Source organism: Gopherus flavomarginatus, chromosome 2, assembly GCF_025201925.1.
Source record: "Gopherus flavomarginatus isolate rGopFla2 chromosome 2, rGopFla2.mat.asm, whole genome shotgun sequence".
In the NCBI taxonomy this organism is placed as follows: Eukaryota; Metazoa; Chordata; order Testudines; family Testudinidae; genus Gopherus; species Gopherus flavomarginatus.
The window spans coordinates 38,498,082-38,524,889 of NC_066618.1; the positions used below are offsets into that span (position 1 = coordinate 38,498,082).

The following is a 26,808-nucleotide window of genomic DNA, read 5'->3' on the forward strand; positions in this document are numbered from 1 at the left end:
AAAGTTTGCCCATGCCATTCACTATCTTCACCTTTTAAGCCTTACATATTACAACTAGCTGAACAGATTTTCCTCAAACTTAAAAAATATATCACTTTTTGGTTGATACCAGAAAGCTTCATCCCCAAAAGAGGCTTTAAAAAAAAAAAAGTGAAAGCAAGATTATAATTAAGGTTGCAAAATAGTTTCAATCTAGTATTTGCTCTCAAAAAATATTTACTTATGAGATGATAGGGCATGTTAATGTCCTTCTTGTCACCGTTCTATCCACTTAGATGATTCAGATTGCAAAGATGCTACACATGTCTAATTCTCATTTATCCAACTGAATGTCTTCCTCCCCTTCCCCCCCTCAGAAATATCAAATCAGAGAAGGAGGCACTTAAAATAATTAAGGTGGCCCTTTACTTGAGAAAAATGCTTTGTTTGCGTGTCCTCGGAATGGCCTGTGTCAGTTTCTCTTGCTCTTTTTGCATCATGGAGTTAAAAGAAAAATAGGAGAGGGATGTGTGAGAAAAATGTAGAACTTTCAATCCTGAATTATATAAGGAATCTTTTATTTTTAATTATTTGGGAGCATGAGTCAAGAGGAGGAAGAGGAACAATGTGGATTTTCATAGTTGTGCCTGTGGGGTTAGTTAAATTTAGGGGCAGAGAAAGTGAAGAAAACAAAGTAAATTTTAAATTCTTGTAGACAGGGAGCTTGTTGAAAGAAGTGATGTAATAGTGTTGATAGTCCAGGCCAAATCTGGGGGTTGCTTTTTTGTGAATGTAGTGTGAAACACTGAAACATTAACTTGTATTGTTCAGTGTAATTTGTACTGTAATTAAATGTATGATTTGTACTGTAGGCACAGAGTACAATAAATGGTTTAGGTAGGGGAGACACAAATAGGATACATGTTGTTTTTAGGCCCATTTTTGTTTACTCTTTCAGGTGAATGAACAGGAATGAAGGAAGGCTGTAGGTGGCTTATTTTTTTCTCTTAAAAATCAATAAAAACAAAACTATCCCACTCTTCTTCCTCCCCCCTACCCCCCAAACACAATCTAGCGATTGAAAAGTCAAGCTTGTAACAAAGGAATGAAACTGTTTAATAGTGTGTGAGTATTGGCTGTCCAAATCAAGGGTGTAATTCAGAGCACAAACTTGTGTTAATTACAGATTTGAATTATCTTTGTGTGGGACAAAAGCAGACTTATCTGTGAATAGACTGGTTTTTAACAAAAAGGTTACTGAGGGTTTCTGTCCGTAAATGAAGACATACAACTTAAGAAAACTGTTTTGCTATTTCTTAAAGGTCCTCGCTAACTACTCTTTATTCTCATTGTTGCTTTTAGATAACTGAAAATAAAAGTGTTCTCTATTAAGCTGCTGCTGCCTTCTTTTTTTTTTTTTTTTCTAAGCAAGTATTCTTTGCTCTTCTTCCATATTACTTGTAGTGGAAGCTTAAAAATTAATGTGTTGGTCTTCATTTTATACTAACTTTGTTTATGCCAGCGCAGCCCTAGGAAACATTTTTGTTAGTTAAATTGTCATGTCGCTGCTGGCCTTGCTGTAATGAAGCAGCAAGCATTTTTGTCTGGTTCCTCCAGAAATGGACTCTTGTTAAGAAAATGAAATTCTCCTATTATCTGCAGAATAATGATACAAGCTTCACTGCATATTTCCATCAATAGGTTGTTGGAAAATCTTCTAGTGATTCTCCAATAGTGAGGAGCCCTTCAGTCTCTATTCATATTAGCGCCAAGTGTAACCTATTGAGATTGTCAACAAGGTTTCCAATTATGACGGTGACTTTTGGGATACAAACCTTTAGTACATTTTCTAGTAGACAATAAAAATGGCCACTAATTTATTTTATGTAGACCATGTATGGTAGTTAATTACACTTAGTTACTAACCTGGACAAGATTCAAAGCAGTGAACAAGAGATGTTTAATTTCTTGGCAGTGCAGTGTTGAATTAAAAGAAAAATCCAGGAGAAATTTTTCACTGCCTTTACATTTAAAGATGGTCCAATTCTTCCCAGAATAGGTTGGCAGTATCTCATTGATCTCAAAAACCTCTACCAAAAGCATGTCATCTTTGGGAAGGTCATTTTCAAGTTTCCTTTGTTTTGTGATCTAATCAGACTTTTCCTTTTATGTTTGTTTATTACATTTTACTTCATATTTTAGTGATATATTTGATATTATATCTGTAATATTTAAATAACATACATAAAAAGCGGGACTTCTATAGAGGAAACTTTGGAGCACAAGATTTAACCCATAGAAAACTAATTCATAGGGGGATGACAACCCGGAGCTACCTAGTTTTCCAGAGTTTTAGGATGACCAGTACTGGAGCACTACACTTAGTAAGAAGATAGGATAGGGCAGGGCAGGATGTGTGGCAGAATGGGTGCCCATTTACCCTGCCCAAAATCAGACCCAGACTAAAGAATTTTGGGGCCCTGTGCACTATGGAAATTGCGGGATCTCCACCTTACTTAAAGTGCCTCTGCCACATAAATAACCCACCTTACACAGACTTCCAAATGCCCCTTCTATCCCATATATACCCTGTACACAATCCAGGAGCCTTTTCATGCATTTTGCTCACTACAACCCCCAACAATTTACGTCCACTCGCAGTCCCCAACGTCCCAGTTCCCAAGCTCACTGACCTCCAACATTGCCAACTCCCCCTCAGCCCCTCACTCTGCAGTTCCCCAACACTTCCCATTCAGCACATAGGCAGGCGATCAACAACTTGCCCCAGCACCTCACCCCCATGACCTTCCTGGCCACTTACTGGTGCCCTGCAGCTCTGCACTCTGCATTCTCCTCTTTTCCTAGTATAGCGTGGTACCTCCCTATCCCAGCTCCACAGCTCTGCTCACTGCCAGTGCCTGCCATGCACTTACATGGCCCCATGCTGTAGGGGAGTGGGATAGCTCAGTGGTTTGAGCATTGGCCTACTAAACCCAGGGTTGTGGGTTCAATCCTTGAGGGGGCCATTTAGGGATTGGGGGAAAAAATCTGTCTGGGGACTGGTCCTGCTTTGAGCAGGGGGTTGGACTAGATGACCTCATGAGGTCCCTTCCAACCCTGATATTCTATGATTCTCAGCTGCCTCTCTCTCAGGACAAATTTGAGTGGTGGTGTAACCTGGTACACAGGTTTTCAGTGCTGCCCTAGTTTGGTTTGGTTTTTTGGGGTCCCCTTGAAAGTGTATTGAGTGCACACTAGTGAATTTGGGCCTACCTGGAACCAATTTTATCCTTTTAGGGGAACCAGCAATGGAGGGTTGGGTTGCAGTTGGAGTTCAAGGCAGAGATTAAGTGGCTCAGAAGGTGGCAGGAAAAAGGAGGGTTGGGGGTAAACCAGGAACTGTGAAAGATGAGCAAGAATCATTTGGCCTGTTCTAAGTGAATAGCCCGTGATATCCACTAGAGGAAATAAGTGGCTTATACTTGGGGAGGGAGCAGAAGGTAATTGGTGGTGGAATAAAAGTTATAGGAAGGAAGAGACTTGTTAAAAAAGATACTTGTCTGCAGTTTACTGTAGTGTGAAGGTTAAAAACATCCATTTTGACATCTATCATTTTTATGCGATGTTTGTTTGTTTAAAAGCAAACTGGTGCATAAGAGGTTTTTGTCTTCAGGCTTGTCTAAACGTAGTGCTGAAGCGGCACAGCTGCACTGCTGTGGCGCTGTAGTGAAGATGCTACTTCACTAATGAGAGAGTTTCTCCCATCAGCATAGTTAATCCACCTCCGTGAGAGGCAGTAGCAATGTTGATGGGTGAAGCACCTCCCCCGGTTGACATAGCACTATCTACTGGGGGTTAGGTCAGTATAATTATATTGCTTGGGGGTGTGTGGAGTTTTTACACTCCAAGTGACATAGTTATACTGATGTAAACGTGTAGTGTAGACCTGGCCTGAGTTAGCTTGTTTTGCGTTTGATCATGTAGATCTAATTTATGACATCCCATTTGTTACCTTGACAGCACACCGATTTCAGGATTATTTAATGCAATGAAAGAGCGTTTTTGCCCCATGATGGTTGGTGGTGTTAATTATACAAAAATGGGCAAATCCAATGTTGTGTTTTTCATGTAGCTCTAACCTGACCCTTTCTTCATATTCTCACACACAGAAAATTGATTACTATATACTTAGGACTGTTTCTGGGATTGTTATAACTCTCATACAAACTACATAAGAATATTACAATTAAAAAACCAAACAACTCTAATCATCCAAAAATGTGGAGATGACCATTTAAAGTACTATACATAAATTGTAAAGGAAGTATAATATTTTCATATTTGGTTAACAACAATATTGATATACAGAAAACAGTTTAATGGTTTAGTTACATATGTCCAGTTGGGTTGCTAGTCTGTGAGAGTGGTGAAGTGCTGGACCAACAGTATTTTCAGACCAATCATCCTTAAATTTTTTTAAAAAGGGCTATGTCCACTTGTCCGGATCAGAGCAAGGGAGAGTCTGATTTTATCATGAAATGTGCCTGGGATCACACCTGGTTCCATGAGGCAAGTCTCCCCTTTTCCAGCCTTTGTGGTGTTTTCTCTGATCTGGCCTCCTTGTGAGGGAAATGAGGGGAGATGAATGAGAGCTTGATGAAGAGAACCAGAACAGCAAAAACTGATCAAAGCAACTAATTGAACTCTCCAATTCCGTATATCAATCCCAGCATCATCAAAACTCCACCATAAACAAAATGGTAGTTTTTCTTTATTTTAAAAAAATTAAGTGAGGATTAATTTTGTTGCTCTTCTCTATCAAGAACTTTTGTGGTACCTGGCACCACAGCACTGAGCACATTTTGTAAGGGACATTCCATTCATCCGATCTGTAAATTTAGTGATAGCTGGCAACACTGTATGTAGTGTGGCAGAGCTGTGAAAACCTTAACTCATATCCATTCTTCTGTGTGATCAAATGTGGACCATTATGTTGCATTAAACTATTTTTGCCGTGAAGTTTCTTGATTTTTAAAACATAAAACTGACAGATTAATGGTCTAGTAACTTTTCTTTAATACACTTGTTTGAAAGATCAGCCAATCAAATCAAAGTTGCTATGTATATATCTGTAAAACTGTACATGTGTTTATACATGAAACAACACACAGAGCTGGGAGCCTATGTGTCACGACTTTGATACATAATTAAGGAAAGTGTAATATTTTACTATCTTGGTATTCTTTTCAAATGCTTATATTTCTCAAGCAAATTCCTTCAAACAGGAGAAAAACACTTATTCCTATTAAAGTGTACCCAAACTGTTCCTGTTAAGCAGAACATTTACAACTGCTTGTTTTTCTTTGGAAAGTTGGGCTTTGATCCAGATCCAAAATTTGTTGCTTAGGCTGCTCTTTAATTCTTTAAGAGGGCTGAGTACATAACAGGTATGAAATGTAGATGCAGATATATTTTGAACTATTGGAATGCAAAAGAAAGTGTCTGGTCAAAAATGTGCTTAGAAATCTGATTTATCCAACTTGGGGGTAGGCAAATTGTATTTTTTATATTTATATTTTCAAAATTTTGTAGAATAATCCCCATCAGTTTGGCCTGAAAATGATCATAGTATGATAAAATTGAACCCCCAAACATCTTGGAAAACTAAGAGCCGGAACATTAGGATTTATAATGGAAATTACATTTCAACCATAACTAAAGATATACGGCAAAAAGTTCACTGCAGGATTGGGCAGAAGCAAAAATATGTTGGTGAGGGAGAGAACTTATATTCAAACAGAAGTGTCTGATATGATTACAAAATTATAGAAAAAGTTACTGTTAAGTAAATTACTTGGTATAATTTGTTCTCCCTTTTAATTTTTTTCCTAGTGAGTCTTCCTATTTCTAAACCTTTTTTGTAAGTCTACATTTTTTTCCAATTTCATTTTTAATTTCACTGTAACTTATTTGGGTCAGATGTAGATGTAGATATTTAGACATACATAAGAAAATTTTGCCCTCAGGGTCATCTTTTTAGCTCTTACTGAAACTGGAGAGCCAAATGCTCACATCTGAGGGCAGAACTAGCCCTGTAAATATTTTAGATTAGTTATTTTTCTGATTTCTGTCTTTTTGCACAGATCTATACATGTTTGGTTGTTTGTTTTTTACAAGATGTGTTGCCATAGTGTTCTTTCTTCACATTATGCTGATATTCTGATCATACAAAATAAATTGTATTTTAATAAAATAATATACATACAATCCAGTACTTGTTCAATATCTTTTAACCTGAGCAGTGCTTTAACTGCACTGATTACCCACTTTATATACATACATCAAATTTAGTTTTGCTGTTGCTTTATCTGCTTCTGACTAGTTTTCTTTGTTTTTCTGCTCTTGTCTCTCATTTTCATCTGAACCGCTGTTCCAATTGTTCCATGATTGACACACTAGAGAGATTGACAGTTACCCTCTAGTGCCTGCTGTCTGGGAGTCCCATAAGCAATAATGGATTTTGCACCAGAATTTAGCACAAATACTGGTTTTCAGTGCTAAATCAGAAATGCAGGATGACTGTGTCCTCCTTAAAATCATAGCTTTAAACAAAAGCATCCTTGGGATATCTGTAAGCCAAAAATCTATGTATTTAGTATAATCTGAATTCCTCCAAAATTCATAGCAGAGGGAAGATTAAGAGTTTTATTTTTGGTGATTATTCTGGTTAAAGGTATAAAAAATAACCACATAAATACAAGGAAAACTTCTTGTATGTAAGTGAGGATTCCAAATTTCAGTTTTAACTGAAGAGATAAAAACAGGATAGATCCTAATTTTTCAGTGATTTGGTGTAGAAAATAGGAAGTCCCTTTACTCTTTTAAAGGAGTTGCTATCTTGTTCAAGATGCCTGATGTAAATGATAGCCATCTTGTATCACATGCATACACACATGCATACGCCCTTATCCTGTGAAGATTGAAGCATGTGCTTAAATTGTGCACTTCAGACCACATACTCTGGCATACTATGTCCAAGTAATGCAAAATGGAAATACCCAGGGGAGTATATCTGCTGCACAGGGGGATATCTCTTCTGGCATAAAACTGTCAGGGGTGACATAGGCATCTTGTTCCTGATTCCCCCTCACTCTGCAGCAGCGCTCACATGTAGCAGGGCTGGACAGTCCCAAAACATAAGTGTCTAAACTGCAACGCAGATGAGAATCCAGCCCTCTGAGTAGTCCAATTGCCTATAATGGGGATTCCTCACAGGGCATAAAAGACAAGCATAAGGGTTTGTTTTTTTTAAATATTTTGGGTGGATTTTTTTTATCATGACCCAAGATTGTAAACTCTTTGCCGCACAGACCATCTTTTCATTGTGTGTGTTTGTGTGTGTACAGTGTGTAAGCTTGATAGATGGGTTGGGACCCCTAGGTGCTAACACAATGGATATAATAATTGATTGCATGTAGCATCTGTGTGGTGGACAACGTTTTTTTTTGTATAGCTGCCAACAGTGGGAATGTAGGGTGCAAAAAGAAAATGACTGCTTAACACAGTTTTTAGTAGCTATTTTATTAAAATTGTTTTATTGCTAATAAAACAATTTTCGGATGAAGTCTATGCTACCACAATGCAAATAAATTAAAAAAAATATTTTAAAGCTATTTCCTTTTGCAGAAATAGCCAAAATCAAAAAGTGAGAATGTTTACAAAAAGAAACTGAAAAACTGATTGCTAATGTATAAAGGAAGAAATAATTAGTTCATTTTGATATCAATAGGTTAATAAAGGTATAATTGTTGTTTTAGGCAATAACCTAAGTAAAATTAAGTTTACTTAATGTAACTAATTTTGATGTGGTGGAAGGAATGTTGTGCATGTCTAAAGTTAATAAATGCAGTTGCAACAACTTCCATTTCAACACTTCTGTATTTTAGTCCTTGTTACTGGTTGAATGCAGATTTACTTAGTGCATAAATAGGAATGCAACTTTAATTCCATTAACTGGCCATCATTGCAGGAAAACTCCCTTGATTATCTCAACCTAGAAATCCTAAAAGCTAAAATAGACAGCCTTTCTCATCATGAATTAATTTAAATCTATTTGAAGATTATAATTCCTGAGGATATTTCTGTCCGTAGCCGTCTTGTCACAAATCTTATTCTTACAAGTGCTATGAGTTTCTAATGTAAATCTGATAAGCTGGTTTCTAGCAATAAAGCTAGTGAAAACCATAAAAAATGTTTAATGTTTGATATTTATGCTTACCTGTTGATGCCTTTTTCACAATTTTTAAACTATTATTAAGAAGGGTTTTTTCGGTAAGGTCTTCTATATTGGATCTCACATTTGCTGACATCATAAATGATTTGACAGCAAGATGTCCCTGCAGTAGAAAAAGAAATGGCAGTTTTAATTAAAACATTTATTTTCAAATATCTGAGTGGCGATGAACTTCTTGCTACTTGAACTTCCAGATTGTTGGGGTGAGCAAAATTAAAAATAAAGAGCTAAGTAGGGATGCATTGACTTCTCAAGTACAGGATCATTAAAATACCCTTCTGAAGGTGGGTTTTTTTTCTCAGTTTCTTTTTAAGTTGTATGTGTGTAGTAAACTTTAACCTCAGCATTATTAATTATGGACTTAACACAGAATTTCTGTGTCGAAGGCAAGTCATTCCTGTAACTTGAAAGTTGCTGTGTCTGAAGAGGAATAAGTGAATATATTTAATTTGCTTTTGTAAAGAATTAATCTAAAGTGAAATAATTTAAAACAGTGCCATTGTAACAAACTTGTTTATATAAAGGATGCTAATATAATTGCAACATTTTCTTAAAGGATGCCAGACAATTATATGTAGAATATAAAGAAACAAAAATGAAGGCGAGAGAAGATGCCCTGGCTAAAGCTGAACTTGAAACACTTCTGAGTGAGTTTTTAATACTGTCTTAATACACAATCAATGTAATTTATTATAAGATAGCTACTATAGAAGATGAATGGGAAAATATGCGTTCATTATTCTGAAATTTGTTTTGCAAGTTATTTTTGCTGTCAGTGAAAGAGACATCTGTGATACGACTTTTGAATTTCACTTATTAACCCGTGCTCTCATTTAAATTGGATACAAGTGTGTCTGTGTATAAACATAACTATGTGATTAGTCAGAATCAAATATTTGTGCACTGTATAAAACAAACAAATGCTGAATTCCAGTAATTTGACAAATAGTTTTGCTCTTGTACCAAAGTTCTTCTGAGTTTGGTAATTTTTTATAGATTTATTAAAAAGATTTTATCTAATAAACTGTAAATTGAAATAAATGTTATTTAACAGTATAGGCAAAGAAACTCAGAAGTAAAGACTTTGTTTATGTTGTTTTCAGAAGTGGCCTCAGGTTGTGAGCCTGTGTGTATTATTGTGTCTGCATATAATTGCAGGTATATTTTATAGTCCTTATGTGCATATGGGGTTGATTTCTGTGTGCTATAAAATGCACCCACAGTTACTTGCACCTATAAAAACATAGATGCAAACTTTGGGTGCAGAGTTGTGACACTGTTGAAATTGGAACCTTAGGGTACTTGATCTCTCCACTCTTTAAATACAAAGTGAAAGCAATAAATAACTAGCATGCATATTTTAATATTGAGACTGGATGATATTCCCTTTTCTAATTCCCTTTTTGATCATAACCAAACTTTTAAAACTTGTTTTCAAATGAAGCTAAAATATGTGTTTGAATTGAGTATAATGCTTCTCTATACATTTTTGTATTTTGGCATGTGTACTAAAAGCTAGTAACCATTGTGGGGTATAGAGTACACATAGGGAAAACCCATAGAAATGTATAGTACAGTCCCATTTGCCCATGGTCTGAGTTCTGTAAAATCAGCAGAGATGACTCAGCATAATTTGGTACCATCTCCCCAAACCCTGGAGTGCGAAGATCATTCTGCTGTTCAGTAATTATAGGGTGCCAGCCACAAAGTTGGCTAGCTATATACTTCAGCTAGCAAATTGTAGTATGGAAATGTGAACACTGCAATCAGTGTTTATCAGTAACTTTATGATATTAGACTGTATTGTAATTTTGTTTCATTTGAATGATGACCTAGAGCATATCAATAAACAACTTTTAATATTTTGTTTAAAAGGACTAGTTTGTGGTACTAGAAGGACAAATTCAAGTAAGAGAACATTAAAATTATAGTGGTTCATGATCCTGTGTTTATATTATCTTAAAAATGGTGAATAAACTTTTTCAACATTTTTCTCCTGAGTACTGGGAGAGACAAGGGTATTAGTTATGAAACTGTGATTAGTAGAGTTTGGGGTGGAATTTGACACAACCTTAATTGGGCCAATATATGGAGATATACCTGTCTCACAGAACTGAAGGGGACCCTGAAAGGTCATCAGGTCCAGCCCCTGCCTTCACTAGCAGGACCAAGTACTGATTTTGTCCCAGATCTGATCCCTAAGTGGGCCGCTCAAGAATTGAACTCACAACCCCTGGGTTTAGCAGGCCAATGCTCAAACCACTGAACTATCTTTCCCCCCAATGATATGGAACAGTGCTGTTACTGATGAACCATGTGGTGTTCATCTTGTATTTTAAAAATAAATAAATGTGTTGAAAAGGTTACAACATTCAGGAGTATAGACACATAACATTACAGAGCATAGACATATCCAGTGTGTTACTGAAGTCAGAATATGTTATGTAATAAGAATTCTCCAATGGTTACATGCAAAACAAAAAATCTTTTAACATTATTAAGTTCATTGTATACTTCCGAATTAGTGTATAAAGGCTGAAAATCCCCAAATGTGCATTTCAATTGTCTCTTTCCTTCTTAATTTTAAAGACCATCAGTGGACTACTGAGTTCATAATAACATTTCCATCTACCTAATTGTGTAAATGCATCTCATGCAGATTAGCAATAGCTGTTTTATGCTGCCTGTTTTTCATGATCTAATTGCTAATTTACCCTCATGTCTATCTGCTTTACTGCTGAAATTGTATAATATTCTCGGGGGGATTGAACTAGAACCAGTACAAGGGGGAATTCCATATAACTTGCAAATAGGAGAGAATGCAGCATGGAGGTCTTATTAACATGGGGCATTGCTAGAGAAGATACAAAGTGTGAAAAGGTAATTTCTTGATAAGTAAATATTATCCTACCAGGGAAATCTCTCTGCAGAATTTTAGCTTATTCTATTGACACCTGTGCATGGTTCCTGTTAGCACTTCTCACTATATTCTAAACCTTTTTTCTCCTCATTTCATGTTTAAGTGTAAAATATAATTATTAAATCCTCCATAAAGTAGATGTTTGTAAAAATGTGGTTTAAAGAAAGCTTGTTTCTATTATTTATGTAATTATATGTAGTGCTGTTTTTTAATTTACAGAGCTATAAATAAGTAAATATTTTAACATTTGAATTTTCTGGTTTCTCCATTTAAATTCATGTGGTTTTCCTAGCAACCTAACTTGTTACAGGGATACCAGAAGAAAGATACAACACAATTCCAAAGTGCAACTTTATTTGTAGACTTAAAAGTGATTTTTCATTGAACCAACAGTAAGGGATGTTCCTGTGACCATAGATAGTTCCTTGGTCTAAATCCTGATATCAAAGAGGTGATTTATAACTCCCAGGACTAGCCAGCTATCAGTTTTCTTAGTTGGGAACTCAATTTACTTGAAGAGTTTGAGCAACTACCAAGTCACACTCTGGCAGTATATGCTAGTTGGTTTCTCTCCTGTTTTGGAGAGTTTACACCACAGAGTTTCTGAAATTCAGAATTGTAAAGGTCTGCTTTTGAGATGTTGTTTTGTGGGTCTGTTTTTCAGAGAGGCTGAGCACATAATCCCATTTGAAGGCCAACTGAATCTGAAGGTGCTTAGCACCTCTGAAAATCAGGCCTGAGATCTACATCTGCCTAAAGTTCCAAATGTTAAAATAAAGATATTTGTAAATAAGAATCGAGGGGGTGGGGGGAACTAGACATCAGCTCAAAAAGATATACTTTGTTCAGTGCATTTGAGGAAGGGGGAAGGCAAAAGTGACTTCTGAGCTACCTTTCTGCCTCATCCATTCCTGAGGTCATCCGGTCCTGTCTTGACATGTCCTCTACATGAGGCAAGGGTGTTGGATGGTGTAGCGCCGACTTTACACCACTGGGAGAAACTCCAGCTATCCATTTAGGGGAACTTTCCAGCTGCAACTCGAAGCGAGTCCAGGGATCTAGCCCAATGTGTATTTACCTGTTTCTTTGTAGAAAAATAAAACATTATGCTGTGCAGTTTTGGTTATGACAAACATTTGTCTTCCTTCTCCCTAATTAAAAAAAAAAATTGAATCCCCTTTTTAACAGAAAAGCTCAACTCAACATTTGCCATGGAGTGGCTAGGAACACCTCTAAATCGTGTTTCTGGGCAACACTAATAATAGATCATTTCTCTTTATTTTTGTAGAGGAGAAGAAACCTAAAGTCAAGAAACCAAAGTCTGAATTCCCTATATATACTCCTTCAGAGTCCAATGCATATATACCATCATATGAACATGGCGCTTCTATTGAAGAGATTGAGGAACAGATGGATTATTGGTTGGAGAATAAGAACAGAACATATAAAAAAAAGGCAAGTTAAAATTTCCCTTTATATTTGTCAAGTACATTTAAAAGTTCTTCTTTGAGTGATTGCACATGTGCATTTCGCTCTTGGTATGCATGCACCCTGCACGCAGTCAGCGGAAATGTTCCCCTCAGTGGTACCTGGCGGGGCTGCTTGAGCACAGTCTCTTCTTACCATGCAGCGCTGGTACCAGTATAAAGGGCCTAGCCAACCCCGAGTCCCCTCAGTTCCTTCTTACTGCCTGTGACGGTCACTGGAACTGCTACTCTTGCTTTTGCAAGTACTATGTGACTGTGTTCTCTTGTATTTTATTGTAAATAATTTAGTGTTATTAAGGACGCTCCAAGGGTGCCATACCAGTTCCGAGGATGCCAGTCTCTGCTTTTTCTTTGTTTGCAAACACCTTTCCCATTTCCTCAGTGTTTGGTTCCATATCACCGCAGACTGTTAAGTGTTGAGTACTGAGAAGAGGGATACACCCGCCAGTTTATTTCTACCCCTCTCACAAAGAACTTCTGGTCCACGAGGTTCATTCTCTCCCTTCATGTGGGAATCATAGAGGAGGTTCCACAGAATTTAAGAGGGAAGGGTTTCTTCTCCCATTATTTCCTAATCCCAAAAGCAAAGGGGAGTTTCAGACCTATCTTAGACCTGTGTCAGCTGCACAACTATCTCAAAAAGATAAAATTTCACATGGTCACAAATGTCTGTTTTTTTTCCTTTTTGGATCCTGGAGACTGTTACAGCACCCTTGTTTTAAGAGACACCTACTTTCATGTATTGATCTACTGAGGGCATAGAAAGTTCCTCAAATTCATAGTGAAGCACTCAGATTATCAGTTCATGGTGCTTACATTCAGCCTGTCTGCAGATCCTCATATGTTCACAAAATATATCGTGATGGTAGCAGTCTTCCTGAGGAGACTAGGAATTCAAGTCTATCCTGACCTGGACAACTTTGTCAGGAACCAGTTCACCACTGAGAATTTTGCATATCCCTTTTAATCAACTTCAAGGCCTCTTATTTGTTAGGGCGGCAGAATGAGCTAGCTGACTCCCTGAGCAGATCATTTTCAAGTCACCTCGGGTGGTCTCTTCACCCGGATGTCACCAGTTGTATTTTCAGCATTGGGGGATGCCCCAGACAGGTCTATTTGCAAACAGGTCCAACCGATAATGTCACCAGTTCTGGTGCCTGCAGGGTTATAGTCCAGGCTGCTCACAGACACTTTCCTGCTACCCTGAATAAAAAAGCTTTGGTGTGTTTTCCCCCCAGTTCTACTCCTGCACTCTAAAGATCAAGCAGGACCACGCCCAGGTTGTATTAATAGCTCCACGTGGTCCCACTAATACTGGTTCTCCCCTCTATTGGATCTCTCAATAGCAACCCCAATCTGACTCCAGTTGCATCCAGATTTGATCTCCCAACAGCACAGTTGACTGCTCCACCCAAACCTGCAATTCCTTCATTTAACAGCCTGGAAGCTCCATGGCTAAATCCCAGAGAGGAGGCTTGCTCAGAGCAAGTTTTCCATGTCTTATTAAATAGCAGAAAGCACTCCACCAGGGCCACCTACCTATCAGAATAGAAAATTCTCTATCTGGGTTTGTCAAACCAGAGTCTCGCTGATGAACTTGTCCATCTAACATATACTTAACTATCTAGGTTCACCTGGCAGCAATATCAGCTTTCCATCCTTGTGTGGATAATTGTTCTGTTTTTTAAATGAAAAGGCAATCTGACTCTGTAGAGGCCTGGAAAGGTTGTGCCCTCAATTAAGGTAGGATTTTTCCTGTGGGACTTAATCTTGATCTTGTCTACTTATGAGACCACCATCTGAGCCTTTAGCAATGCGCTCCTTACTGCACCTTTTGTGGAAGGAGGTTTTCCTAATTGCCATTACTGCTGCCAGAAGGGTCTCTGAATTGCATGCCGTCTCATCCGAACCACCGTACACAGCTGCCTTTAAAAATAAGTTGTACTTATACTCTCATCTGTGTATTCTCTATAAAGTAGTTTCCAATTTTTATGTCAATCAATTTACTTACCTGTATTTTACTCCAAACCACATGCAAATATGGACAAGCAATGGCTACACACATTGGATGTTAGACGAGCACTGGTGTTCTATGTAGACAGGAACAAACTGGTTCAGCTATCCACCCAGCTGTATGTGGCGAAGCGAACAAAAAGAGAGTCTTCCAATCGCCTTACAGAGAATTTCATCTTGGATAACTTACTGTATCCATGTTTGTTATGATCTGGTAGGCGTTTCACCACCAGACAAGGTGACTGCTCACTCTAAAAGGTTGCAAGCACCCTCAACGGTGTTCCTAGCACAGATCCCTATCCAGGACATTTAAGCAGCAACCTAGTTATTGGTGCACACTTTCTCCTCCCATTACGCCATCACCCAGTACTCTAGCGATGATGTCAAATTCAGTCAAGCAGTGCTACAGTCTGTGTGTATGTGAACTCCAGTCCCTCCGCTTATATTACTACTTAGGAGTCACCAAGAGTGGATTACACATGTGCAATCACTTGAAGAAAAAATGATTACTAACAGTAACAATTGTTCTCCGAGATGTGTTGCATATGTCCATTTCATGACTGTCCCTCCTACCGTTCTACATCAGAGTTTCGGGAAAGAAGGAACTAAGGATGCTCAGGATTGGCTGGGTGCTTTATACTGATGCCACAGACATGGCCACAAAGGGCACTTGAGCCACCCAAAGGTGCCATTGAGGGAAAAATTTCTGGGGACTGTGTATGGGATACATACACACCAAGAGTGGAATGAACATGTACAACACATCTCACAGAATATCAGTAGGAAAGGATGGCAACTGTTTGTTTTTTGTTTTGTTTTTTTTACTTTACATTTAAAATTTTATTTTCAGTTTTATTTTTTTCTGGGTAAGGTCACGGTGACCCCAAGAACCCCTTTATGCCAACTGGCAAAGGGGACATTCAACCTGACATTTTCAGACTATCTAGCAAAATAGTTTCTAGTATGGTATCCTGTAAAACTGTTGTCACTCTGATCATTAATATCATCATGGTTATATGTACAGGTTGTGCATAAAAAGTTTTGTATGTGTGCTAGAAATATGTTTGTAAAGTATGTTTTGGAGCTAGTAGACACACAAGTCTGCCGTAGATAAAGGAATGTTGTTTTACCCATTTCCAGTCTCTCCAATGCAAATTGAGCAAGGGGAGGCAAGAGACAGTGGAACCACATTTACCTGTAAGATAAACAAAGGGCTTGTCTACACTACAGTGGAAATTTGATCTGAGCTACGCAATTTGAGTTATGTGACTAGCGTAACTCAAATCAACGAGCTTAAAGCTCCTTACTGCGGGGTCCACATTACGTGATGTCAACAGGAGACATTCTCCCGTTGACTCCCCCACTCTTCTCAATCCAGTGGTGTACAGGAGTTGACGGGAGAGTGATCTGCGGTTGATTTAGCGGGTCTTCACTAGACTCGCTAAATCAACTGCCGATGCTTCGATCACTGCATGTCAGTCCCCTGGTAAATGTAGACAAGCCAAAAGTAATTAAACCAACTGGAGAAGCAAATGGACCAGAGGGGTAGAGAGACAGCATGGTGACTTCGCAAGCAGCAGGGGAGAAAAACTTTATCTGGGGGGACACTTCAAAGGAATATATTTCAAAGGTTCACTGGTCTGTAAAAAGAAGGGAGGAAACCTCTGAGTTAGTGATCACTGAGGGAACAGAGGGAACAGCACCTTTTGAGCCTGTGAATGGTGGATCCTCTTGGCCTGTAGGGCAGGAGCTGCTCTTTTAGGGAAAGATACAGCTTGCTGGAATTAAGTTTTTCGGCCCTAGAAAACATGTTGTTTTTGTTTGTAACCTGTTTTCTATCTCTCTTATTCTTGCCTGATATCACTTAAATCTGTTTGTTCATTACTACACTTATTCTTGTTTTATTACAAAACCTTCTCAATGTTATATTGAAGTAAAGTGGGAGTCCTCAGCTAAACTGACAGGCTGGTGTATGCTCTGTCTCTTTGGAGGCAGCAAACTTAATCTCTGTCGGTATCCAGTGAGAAGGACTGGACTCTGCAGGGAGATGTCTCTGGGGAACTCAGTAACTGGAGTTTGCTGGTTGTTACCTGCAAGGCAAGGTTTTGACTGTATGTCTTGCTAGCAGACTACTTGAGACTGTCAGTCTGGAGTGACATACAGTTTAGTAGCAACAAAGCTCTCACTTGCTGAGGCAGACGGGTGACCCAGTGACGTACAGTTCTGGGTTCCCTGAGGAGAGCATTCGTCATGTAATGTGGTATATACCATGTGGTTATGCCAGTATAATATCCATATGCTACCAAAGTCCAGAGAACTATAAATCCCCAGTCAAAGAACATAACGGCAATGTCCTCCTTCAATATTCGATTATATCAGAAGTTCAACGACTGTTATTAGAAGTCTTGTAATGAGATGTATGTGATTAATCAAAAACATATGCAAACTCTATGTGGTTGGTAATATAATACTCCTCCTTTTGGTTAGAAGGTCAGAGTGTAGGGTGGATTGCAGTTATATGGAGCTGTAGCTTTCTCTTAATGATTGTAGTCAATAACATGTTGGTGGCAAGGATAGTCTATTCTCCTGTTTTCTGAACATCGCTTTCTTCTTTGAGCATTTGTCCACATGGGTCCCGTTGTAAGTGTGTGTGCCTTGTGTACCCAAGCATGCAATCTTTTTCCAGCAATGTCTCTTGGGGCTACACATGCGCCCTGTATCCCCTCACACCCTCCACAGTGACGGTATAAAGGCAGAGCACCCCCAGCTGACACTCAGTTCTTCTCACTGCCCATGCTAGCAAGTTGGAGCCTCAGTGTCCTCCTGGTTACCCTATAGTATAGCTAGTTAAGGGTTTTGGTTTTTTTAGCATTATTTAGTCTAGTAGGTTAGCTTTAGATGAGTTATATTTGGTCATTGGTTTATATAAAAAACAAAACTATTTTCTTATTGTTTATACCTCAGTACTAAGGACTAAGCCTGATGGTGATGAGCAGGCCTGCAGGCTTTAAAATATTCCTTGCCTGCAAGACTGCTGAGCCTGCTAACAATGCAAATTCAAAGTGTGCGTTAGTTTAGGGGAGGCTCACATCTCTTTTTCCCTGTGCCATCTGTAATTTTTTTTCTAAGTGTACACAGAGGGCTCCTGATGCTCATTCAAAATTGTTCCTGATGGAAAAAATCTACGTAGAGTGCGTCTGACTCTGGGGTACACCCTCAGGAGCAGTCTCTTTCTTTGCAAACATTTTCAACAAGTGCCCTGGCTTCAAGAGATGCCACCCTGGGATATAAGAAGTCTTCTGGCTCCAAGAGCCCTCATGCTGTTAGCAAACACTGAGTTTCATCAGCCCTCTTCAGGTCAGTCAGTGTCTCCTGTTACCCAAGGGAGGAAGGAACAAAGATCTCCAGGCACATCCTGGCATCAATCACCATCCTCAGTATTGGCCAAGAAGTCAGTCTTCATAAGCCTTATATAACCAGGCTTCTATGAAACCACATCAGTACAATGAGTCTAAGTCTAGGGATTCATGTTCCTTAGCCTCAGTGCCACGTCCTATACTTTTGGGGACCCTCACTTCCTCAGTACCATATCCAGACACAGGAGTGAAAGTAACTTAAAGGACTTACTGGTACTCCAGAGTCCTGCGGAGGGGGAGGGGCCTCAACCGGAAGAGGCATGGCCTCTATCGGAAGAGGTGGGGCCTTTAAATCCCGGGGCTTTTAAATCAGGATTTAAAGGGCTCAGGGATTCGGCTGAAACTAGGAGCCGGGCCCTTTAAATCACCCCCGGAGCTACCAGCTGCAGAGGCGGCTGGGAGCCCTGGGGTTTGGGCAGGGGCGAAAGTAATTTACATTTCTTACCCATATGGTCCAATCGCAAGCAACCCACCTCTCCTACGTACTTCATGGATCCCTCCCATTGCATGACATAGATAGAGAAAATAAAGCTACTGTTACTACTACCAGTACTGTCTGTAATAAAACTTTACTATTAGAATAAGCCTGAAAAAGTGAAAACTCACTGTTACATTTTTCTCCATGTCTTCTCTCCTCCTCCAGCCAGGCTGCCAACACTAGGCTCTGTGCTTTCTCCCTGCCTGGCACTCAGCAGCTGCAGGGGCTTCCCTCTAGCTTACAGCAGGGAGACTGGCTGAGGGAGGGAGAAGCCTGCCTCCTGCATAAGAACAGTTTAAACTCAGCTGTTCCCTGTGCAGTTCAGTAACATTTCAAAGAGGATCTGCAAGCAGTTTGGACATCACAACCATGATCCTCTGCTGGGGAGGGAATGGGTTAGATTTGAACTTGGAAATGGTTCCTGATTTTGATTGTGTTTTTTTGTATAGAGGAGATCCCCCTCATCCCAGGGGCAGAAAAGAACTGCTCCTGCCATGGTCACACACACCCTTCCCCCCCCCCCCAACAACTGGGAATGAAATTAACAAGGATGCCAGAAACGGCTCCTAACCCTGGGGGTTGAACTGGGCAGGGAACAGCTGAGTTTAAACTGTTCTTGTGCTGGCAGCAGCAGCAGACATCTCAGTCAGTCTCCCTACTGCAAGCTAGAGCCTAGAGGAGAACCCGTGGGGGAGGAGGGGAGGAATGCAGAGCCTTTTCTGTAGCCTGGCTGGAGGAGGGAGGGAGGGAGGCAACGAGAGACCAATGTGACCGTGAGTTTTCCCCTTCCACCTGCTTTTATTAGCTCTGGATTTAAGCTGTGCAGCCAAATGCTTGTATTTGTTTGTGTATATTAGTATTGAAGAGATCCCTTTATCCCGGGGGCAGAAAAGGACTGCCCCTGCCATGGTCAATCACAGGCTCCCCCAAGCTACTGTGAGTGAAATTAACAAGGATGCCAGAAACCACTCGTAACCCCTGGGGGCTGAACCACTCAGGGAACAGCTGAGTTTAAACTATTCTTATGCAGAGGGCAGGCTTTTCCCTCCCTCAGGCAGTCTCCTTTTCTTACCGGTCCTCCGTACCGGCCCATACCGGCTTACTTTCACCTCTGTCCAGACATGACCACTTCTGGTACGCTAGCATTGGTACTGGTTGTCATGGTACCTTTGCTGGTGATACCACCTCCCTTGCCTGCTGAGGCTGTGTTTTCATAACTCGTACGTACCTTACAGTTATTTTGGAATCGGCGTCCATTGCTAAATGTTTCTCCTTTGTTTGCAGTATGCAGAGCTCGGCCAGCGTCAGAACCTAAGGTACTGAAGATAAAAATATCTCTGTGCCCAACTTCTGCTAGTACTGATGGCTGTCTTTCATGTGAGATCTAAGGGTCTTCCAGTTTTACTCTTCAAGAGTCTTCTCCATTAGAGGAATTTTATTCATTTGCTTCCTCATCTTTACACAGTAACCAGAGTCATTCTGCTAGGAGGTTTTCATCTTTGACTCGGTGACCTGAGAGTGCCCTTAATGGAAATCCTTCTTGTCATAGATCTCATGCTCCAAAAAAGTCTCGTATTCTCTGGTTCCCACCTTTATGGCACTTACAAGCCCTTACCATTAGGACCTTCTGAGATCCTGGAACCTCAGAGTCAGCAAAAGACGAAGGAGGAATATGATGTCCTGTGTATCCCTCTAGGCATATCTTCATCATTGATTAAATTGATTTCTCATTGAGCAAATAAATTGACTGTAGACAACTTCAGAGCTTTCCGGGACTTCCTTGAAAGGATAGTGGACACTGGCACCTTTCCAGGATCGCCTTAAAAGGCTAAAGATCCACCTGGAAGGTGTCAAGGAAAGAGCTCATAAATTCTTTGATGTTTTTTACCTGATATCTCAGGGTCAGTTAGCTATGCTGATTAATGAAGGCTTTATTGAACTCTGTAAGAATTTGTCAAGCTCCAGCATCCGTCTTGGCCACAACCAAGAAGGCAGATTGCAGATACCAGTAACCACCTGAGGCATTTTAATAACTTTTTTTATGCACCTGATATCTGGTTTGTAGATTGTAACAGCAGTTCACAAAGAATCTAGGTTGCTTGACCTGCCTAGGTGTACCCTCAGGGACAAAGAACCTAAGGTTCTGGATCTGCTGGTGGGAGTGGGAGGAGTTTATTCATCTGCTTCTTTGCAATTTCAGATAGCCAATTGTCATGCTTTAATGATTAAATATAACTTAACGTAATGGGACCAGGTTTTACTGTTGTTGGAGAGACTTCACTGTTAGGGCAAAGACAGCTCTGCAGGTGTCTCTGGTTGCTTCTGACACTGCAGCCTGGTCAGTGGCCACTGTGGTGAGGTGACTGAGAAGAACAACGTGGTTGTGGTTGTCAGGAATTCCTACAGAAGTTCACAGCACTGTTGAAGATTTGCCTTTTGAGGGCCTTTTTTTTTTTTTTTTTTTTAACTCCAGAATGGATGAGGCATTGCACTTACTGAAGGATTCCAGGCATCACTTTGGTGTCTCGGTTAATGTTCCTCTTCTGAGAATGAGCATAAAGGAACATTTTCTAGACAGTGATTTAGATTTCAGTTCAACAAGGGTGTATCTTCTCAAGAGATTAGCCACAATGAATCAGATTATCTCATCTTCAGTCTCACCGAGTGAATCTGCTTCTGCTTTATGGGTTATTTATTGTCTTCTGCTTATGTGTCTAGTACTTATTAATGGTTCCCCCTTCAACCTCCCTGAGTTTGGCTAAGGTTTTTCGAGGTGTACTAATTGAGCAACACAGCATGGATTTCCCTGTAGAAATTTCTCAGGAAGTACCTTCATTTCTTCCTTGATGTACAGACTTTCTAAATGTCTGCCAAAGTATTTCCTTTCGCTAACTACTCACATCAAACATCCTAATGACAGAGGCATCCAAGTTAGGCTGGATGCACCTTTGTACTCTCTCCAGATCCAGGACATGTGGTCCCAAGCAGAGACCGAGTTGCATAAAAATATGTTAGAGCTCAGAGTATCTAGCCTACAATGCTTTTGTACCACTCCTTCAGGGTATTGCTACTGAAATTCTGATGGCCAACACAACAGTGTATAAACTGTATAAACAGGCAAGGGAGAAGGCAGGACCCAGCACTCCAGTTTTCCTCTAAGTCCTATGCTCTTTTTCCCAGCTCTCTGTCTCTGGTGCCTCAGCTGCCCATCTCTGCTTCCTGGAGTCATCGTGGCAGCTCAATCATGAGTTTAGATGGTAGAGTTCCTCCTTTCCAGAGTGTTAGTAGGGCATCTTCCTCTGTGTCTCTATGCCTGGACCCCTGCCATCCCAGTGATCCTGGACTGGGAAGCCGTATGCTTATATCCTATTTTTCTGATAAAAAGGTTATAAGAAGTTTATCTTCCAGGTTCCCAGAAAAATCATATCACCTAAACAGAAAGCTCTCCATCAATCATGAGTGGAAATTGAGATGTAGAATTAGATCAGATATTTCTAAAATGGGGAGTTCCCTTGGTAGAGCTGTTTGCTTCAAATGTGAACATGAAGTGTCCAGCATTCTGCTCTTGTAATCAGACACTGATAAGTCACTCAATCTCTTGTAAACCCTGCAATGCCCATTAGGCATTGGGTGAAAGTACAATGGCCACCCATGTGGGAGCAACCCATTGGGGCAGCCTCAGAACAGGACATATGGTCCTCAACTTTCTTTTCACAGCTTCCCGGCCAGTTAAAGCACAGATATCACAGACTGTAATCTGTAAATTGAAGTCGGAAAGCAACTAGGGTTTGTAATATCACTGCTGAATTGCTGAAGACAGGTGCGAGTATTCTTATCATAGCTATATAGGCTTTTCCAGACCATCTGGTGTACTACTGTTATCCCCAGTGTTTAGAAGAACAGTGTTGTTCTGCCTCTGTTCAGAAAGGGTGGTAAGGCAGAATGTAGCAACTATAGAGATATTTTGCTGCTAGCTTCTGGGAAAGTCTTTTTCTCCCATGTTAGCATCTTGAATCAATGATACACTTCATGGCAAAGGCCCAAATACTCAATGCAGCTCTAGAGCTGGTGGCTCCATTGTTGATCAGCTTTTTAAGAAGATGGCTGAATTTAATAAGCCATGGGTGGCACTTTTTATATAAAGACTTCCATCAGGCCTTTATCAGTATATCAAGTAAGTTTCTGCGATCTGCTGAGGTGACTTAGTGTCCCTGGGAAGATAGTATCATTAATAGAAGAGGTCTATAATGGAATAGAAAGCTCTGTTAGAGTTAGTGATAAATACACAGCATAATTCCCCGAGTCCATAGGAGTTCAACAAGGCTGCGCTCTATTATCATCGTTCAGTAGTGGCATTGATTAGTTGACAGATAAGCTTGACAAAGCAGCTGTTGGTGGCATTGGGCTGAACACAGTTCTGTTTTGAGATCTCGAATATACCAATGACGTCTTGTTGGATCAGTTTGGTGAATTGCTGCAGCTGCTGGCCAGTCTGGTTGGGCTAAAAGCAGTGTGTATTGATCTGGTTATTTATCTGGATAAAACTAAGTTCCTGACCATTGCCATCAAGCAGCCTCCAGGTCCAGATTATGACCAGCTCAGTATTAAATCTGTCTGTACTGGCCATCAAGTACGTGGCAACTTTCAAATATCTGAGCAGCATCCGAGTGCTGGAAGATGCTAAAGAGGCAGATTTTTATAGAGCAGCAACTTCAGCCATTTTTGGGGCTCCTCAGTGGCCTCTGTGCGGAAATCATGACATCAGACTTTCTACAAAGTTGAGGATCTATAGACTCATGGTCATACCAACTCTGTTGTACTTAAGTGAAATATGGGCAATGAGGAAGGCTATAGAAGAACACCAGATGAGTATTTTTTGATTCTCATTGTCTTCATCATCTGCTCCATATTAAGTGGCACAAGAACACAAATATAATTACTGCCAATCAATACGAGTTTATGGAAAATAGCTCCTGTCAAACTAAATTGATATATTTTTTTGGATGAGATTACAAGTTTGGTTAATAAGACAGGCGTTATTAGTGTAATAGACTTCTGTAAGGCATTTGACTTGGTACCACACAACATTTTGATTAAAAAACTAGAACTATATAAAATTAGCATGGCACATATGAAATGGATTAAAAGCTGACAACGTGATCAGTCTCAAAATTTAATTGTAAACGGAATCATCATGGAGCGGGTTTGGCTAGGGGCACAGCTAGGATCAATTCTTGGTCTAAAGCTATTTAACATTGTATCCAATGACTGATAAAGTTTGCAAATGACCCCAAAATTGGGGGAGTGGTAAATAAGGAAGAGGACACGTCAGTGATGCAGAGTGATCTGAATCGCTTGGTATACCAGGGACAAGCAAATATGCATTTTAATATGGTTAAATGTTTATGCATACATGTACGAACAAAGAATGTAGGCCACATTTGCAGGGTGAGGGACTGTATCCTCAGAAACAATAACTCTGAAAAAGATTTCAGAGCCTTGGTGGATAATCAGCTGAAAATAACCCACCAGTGCAACGTTGTGACCAAAAGGGCTAATGTGATCCTTGGATGCATAAACAGAGAACATGGCCATACTGGGTCCATCTAGCCCACTATCCTGTCTTCCAACGGTGGCCAATGCCAGGTGCCCCAGAGGGAATGAACAGAACAGGTAATCATCAAGTGATCCATCCTCTGTCACCCATTCCCAGCTTCTGGTAAACAGAGGCTAGGAACACCATCCTTACCCACCCTGGCTAAGAGCCATTGATGGACCTATCATCCATGAACGTATCTAGTTATTTTTTGATGTAGCAGTGGTGAGCATTGAAGAGGAATTTGAAGGAGGACAAGGCAGTTGCCTTATGGATCAGTTCTGGGATGGTGTTCAGTTCTTCAAGAGCAGTTCAGAAACACGCTTGGAGACTTTCGTGTGAGAAGCTGACAAATGGGTGGATGAGATGGGAGGTGAGGAGAGGGGTGCCTTTTTCACTGTATTGGTTTAGAGTTGGAGTCCAGGAGTTTCCTGACTTCCATCTAGGATCCTGATGCACCTTTTGAGTCTATACTGAAATACCCAAATGGATGAATTTTTCTGTCTTGTGATAATGATGATCAGGAATTATTCTTTGGTACCCATGCCCCTTCCAACTGTCTTACTAGCCTCCACTGTCCTTTCCACACAGGGTAATACAGAATAAATGTGTTTTTTATTATATTCTGCATTTCCATATAACTCTTGTGCACTTTATCATTCTGTATATTGGACAATATGAACTGAAGTCTGAAGGAGGAACTCGTACCCCACCATGCAGTAGCATGGGCTGCTCTGTATCCTGATTCAAGCCAGAGAATAGGAATATGAGGGGGCAAAGTGATGGCTTCTGGAACCCTAAATGAGAATTGTCTAATTTTGTAGCTGTTCACATTTTCTGCTTGCTTCATTACTGAAAATTGCCAGGTAAAATTGTGTATAGTTGGTTACCTAACTCTGGAATGGGAATTCATGCAATATCAATGTCGTCATCTGTTTTTAAATCTGGTTCCCTAAATGGGAGAACAGCATTAGTAATACTGAAATCACTGAATTAACATAACTAGGCGTCTTAGTGTCTGAATTTTTGGAGAGCATCATTATAAAGGACTTTTTTGTGATGCTGACTTTATCTTCCAGGCAACATGACATTCAGAGCAATTACTGAATTTGAAAGTTCCGTAAAAAAGTTACCTGTTAAATAATGAATGTGACGCACTGAAACATTTGTTTCTAAAATTTTGTTTCTTTGGTTTTCATTCTGATGTACAATTAAATGTCTGCATTTTCTTCGGATCAGCTCATGAGAAGGAAAGTACAAGCAGCTTCCCTTGTTTAGATTGAGCCTCTACTTTAGTCTTTAGGTGAATTCTGGTGATGGATAAACAGTGCTGTGTATATACTTTCGTTGGGATTTAGAGCCTATTTAAAAGATACAAATGTCAGTTTGTATCCTGCTTCATCACATTAGTTTGTTGCTCTCTATATACTATTAAGCCACCTATCATATTACTTTGTAGCCATGTAATCCTTTACCTTCCTGTTATCTATCTAACATGTCTTCAGATCACTTTTAACTAGACCCAGGAGAATGAAAGGAAAATTATTAGTGTACATGTTTTGTTACATCTGAATTATTATTTGATCTGATTTTTGTTCTGTTTTGTTATCTTTTCTGCAAACTTTTAATGCAAATAGATTTTTTTTATCCAAATATCAGGAAAGGAACTTTTATTCATGCCCAAAGTGCACATCCAGATACTCCAACATGGCTTTGTGTATTTGAGAATGAACATAGCATTAGAAAGGAGGAAGAGACTGGGAAAGTGGACGATCCAGTGATTTTGAAAAAAAAATAAATACAATGAAGTGATCCTTGAGACCTTTCTTTCTTTGTCCAGTAAAGCAGAAATGCCACACGCACATCCCTCCCCCAGCATCAGTGGATGGGGGAACTTGATGGGGCCAGTGGTAAAAGGGGGACAGTCCCTGTAGCAAGGGGGGAGACACTTATGAAGGGACAACAGATAGTGCCTTCCCCTGGGAGTCTGACACCCATTGGCCATCAGGGGAGAGGGGTGCTGATTGGTCAGCATTCCCCAGCTCCCAGGATTTAGCCCAGTGCAGGGACATATGAAGTCTCCTTTTGCGCCTTTCCAGCAAAGAAAAGGTTACTCACCAGCTTCAAGCAGCAGCAGCAGGAGTCATCCAGATGCAGAGGGAGGCTGGTAAGGATCCTGGGGCCGCTTTCCCCAGGGACAGAAGGTCTGCACCAGTGGGGAGCAGGCCCACTGTGGGGGTGATACCTCTGCCCATCCATCCCAGCATGGGGGCTCTGCCTTCAATCAGAGCAGGAAATGCTGTTGCAAAATATACTGGCACTAGTCTTTATGACAATTAAAAAAAAAAAGTATCCAAATTTAACTTTCCTGCTTAAGTACTTCAGGATAAACTATGTAGACTTGAAAAAAATCTTTAATGTTACTCTGCTTGAAGTTGCTAACATGCATTTTTCCTGGCAACATACGTAGCTCTTGAACCATCATTAGGTTAATCGGTGTGGCTTCAGGCTGTTGTTCAAGCCACTCTTCTGCTTGCATGTGTGGGATCTTATTGGTGGTCTCGCCCTCCTTGTCACTCTCACACCAATTCAGTTATCTCGTGGCAGTTTGTATCAATGATTCATG

General features: G+C 40.0%; 1 protein-coding gene across 1 annotated transcript in view; it reads left to right on the forward strand.

Annotated features, from left to right (window-relative positions):
* DNAJC1 (DnaJ heat shock protein family (Hsp40) member C1) overlaps positions 1 to 26,808 on the forward strand; it is a 201,298-nt gene that overhangs the window by 102,035 nt on the left and 72,455 nt on the right. Inside the window, exons 7-8 of the mRNA XM_050942302.1 lie at positions 8,829 to 8,919; positions 12,481 to 12,647. Of these exons, the coding sequence (XP_050798259.1) occupies positions 8,829 to 8,919; positions 12,481 to 12,647 (258 nt within the window). The remainder of the gene's footprint in view (positions 1 to 8,828; positions 8,920 to 12,480; positions 12,648 to 26,808) is intronic.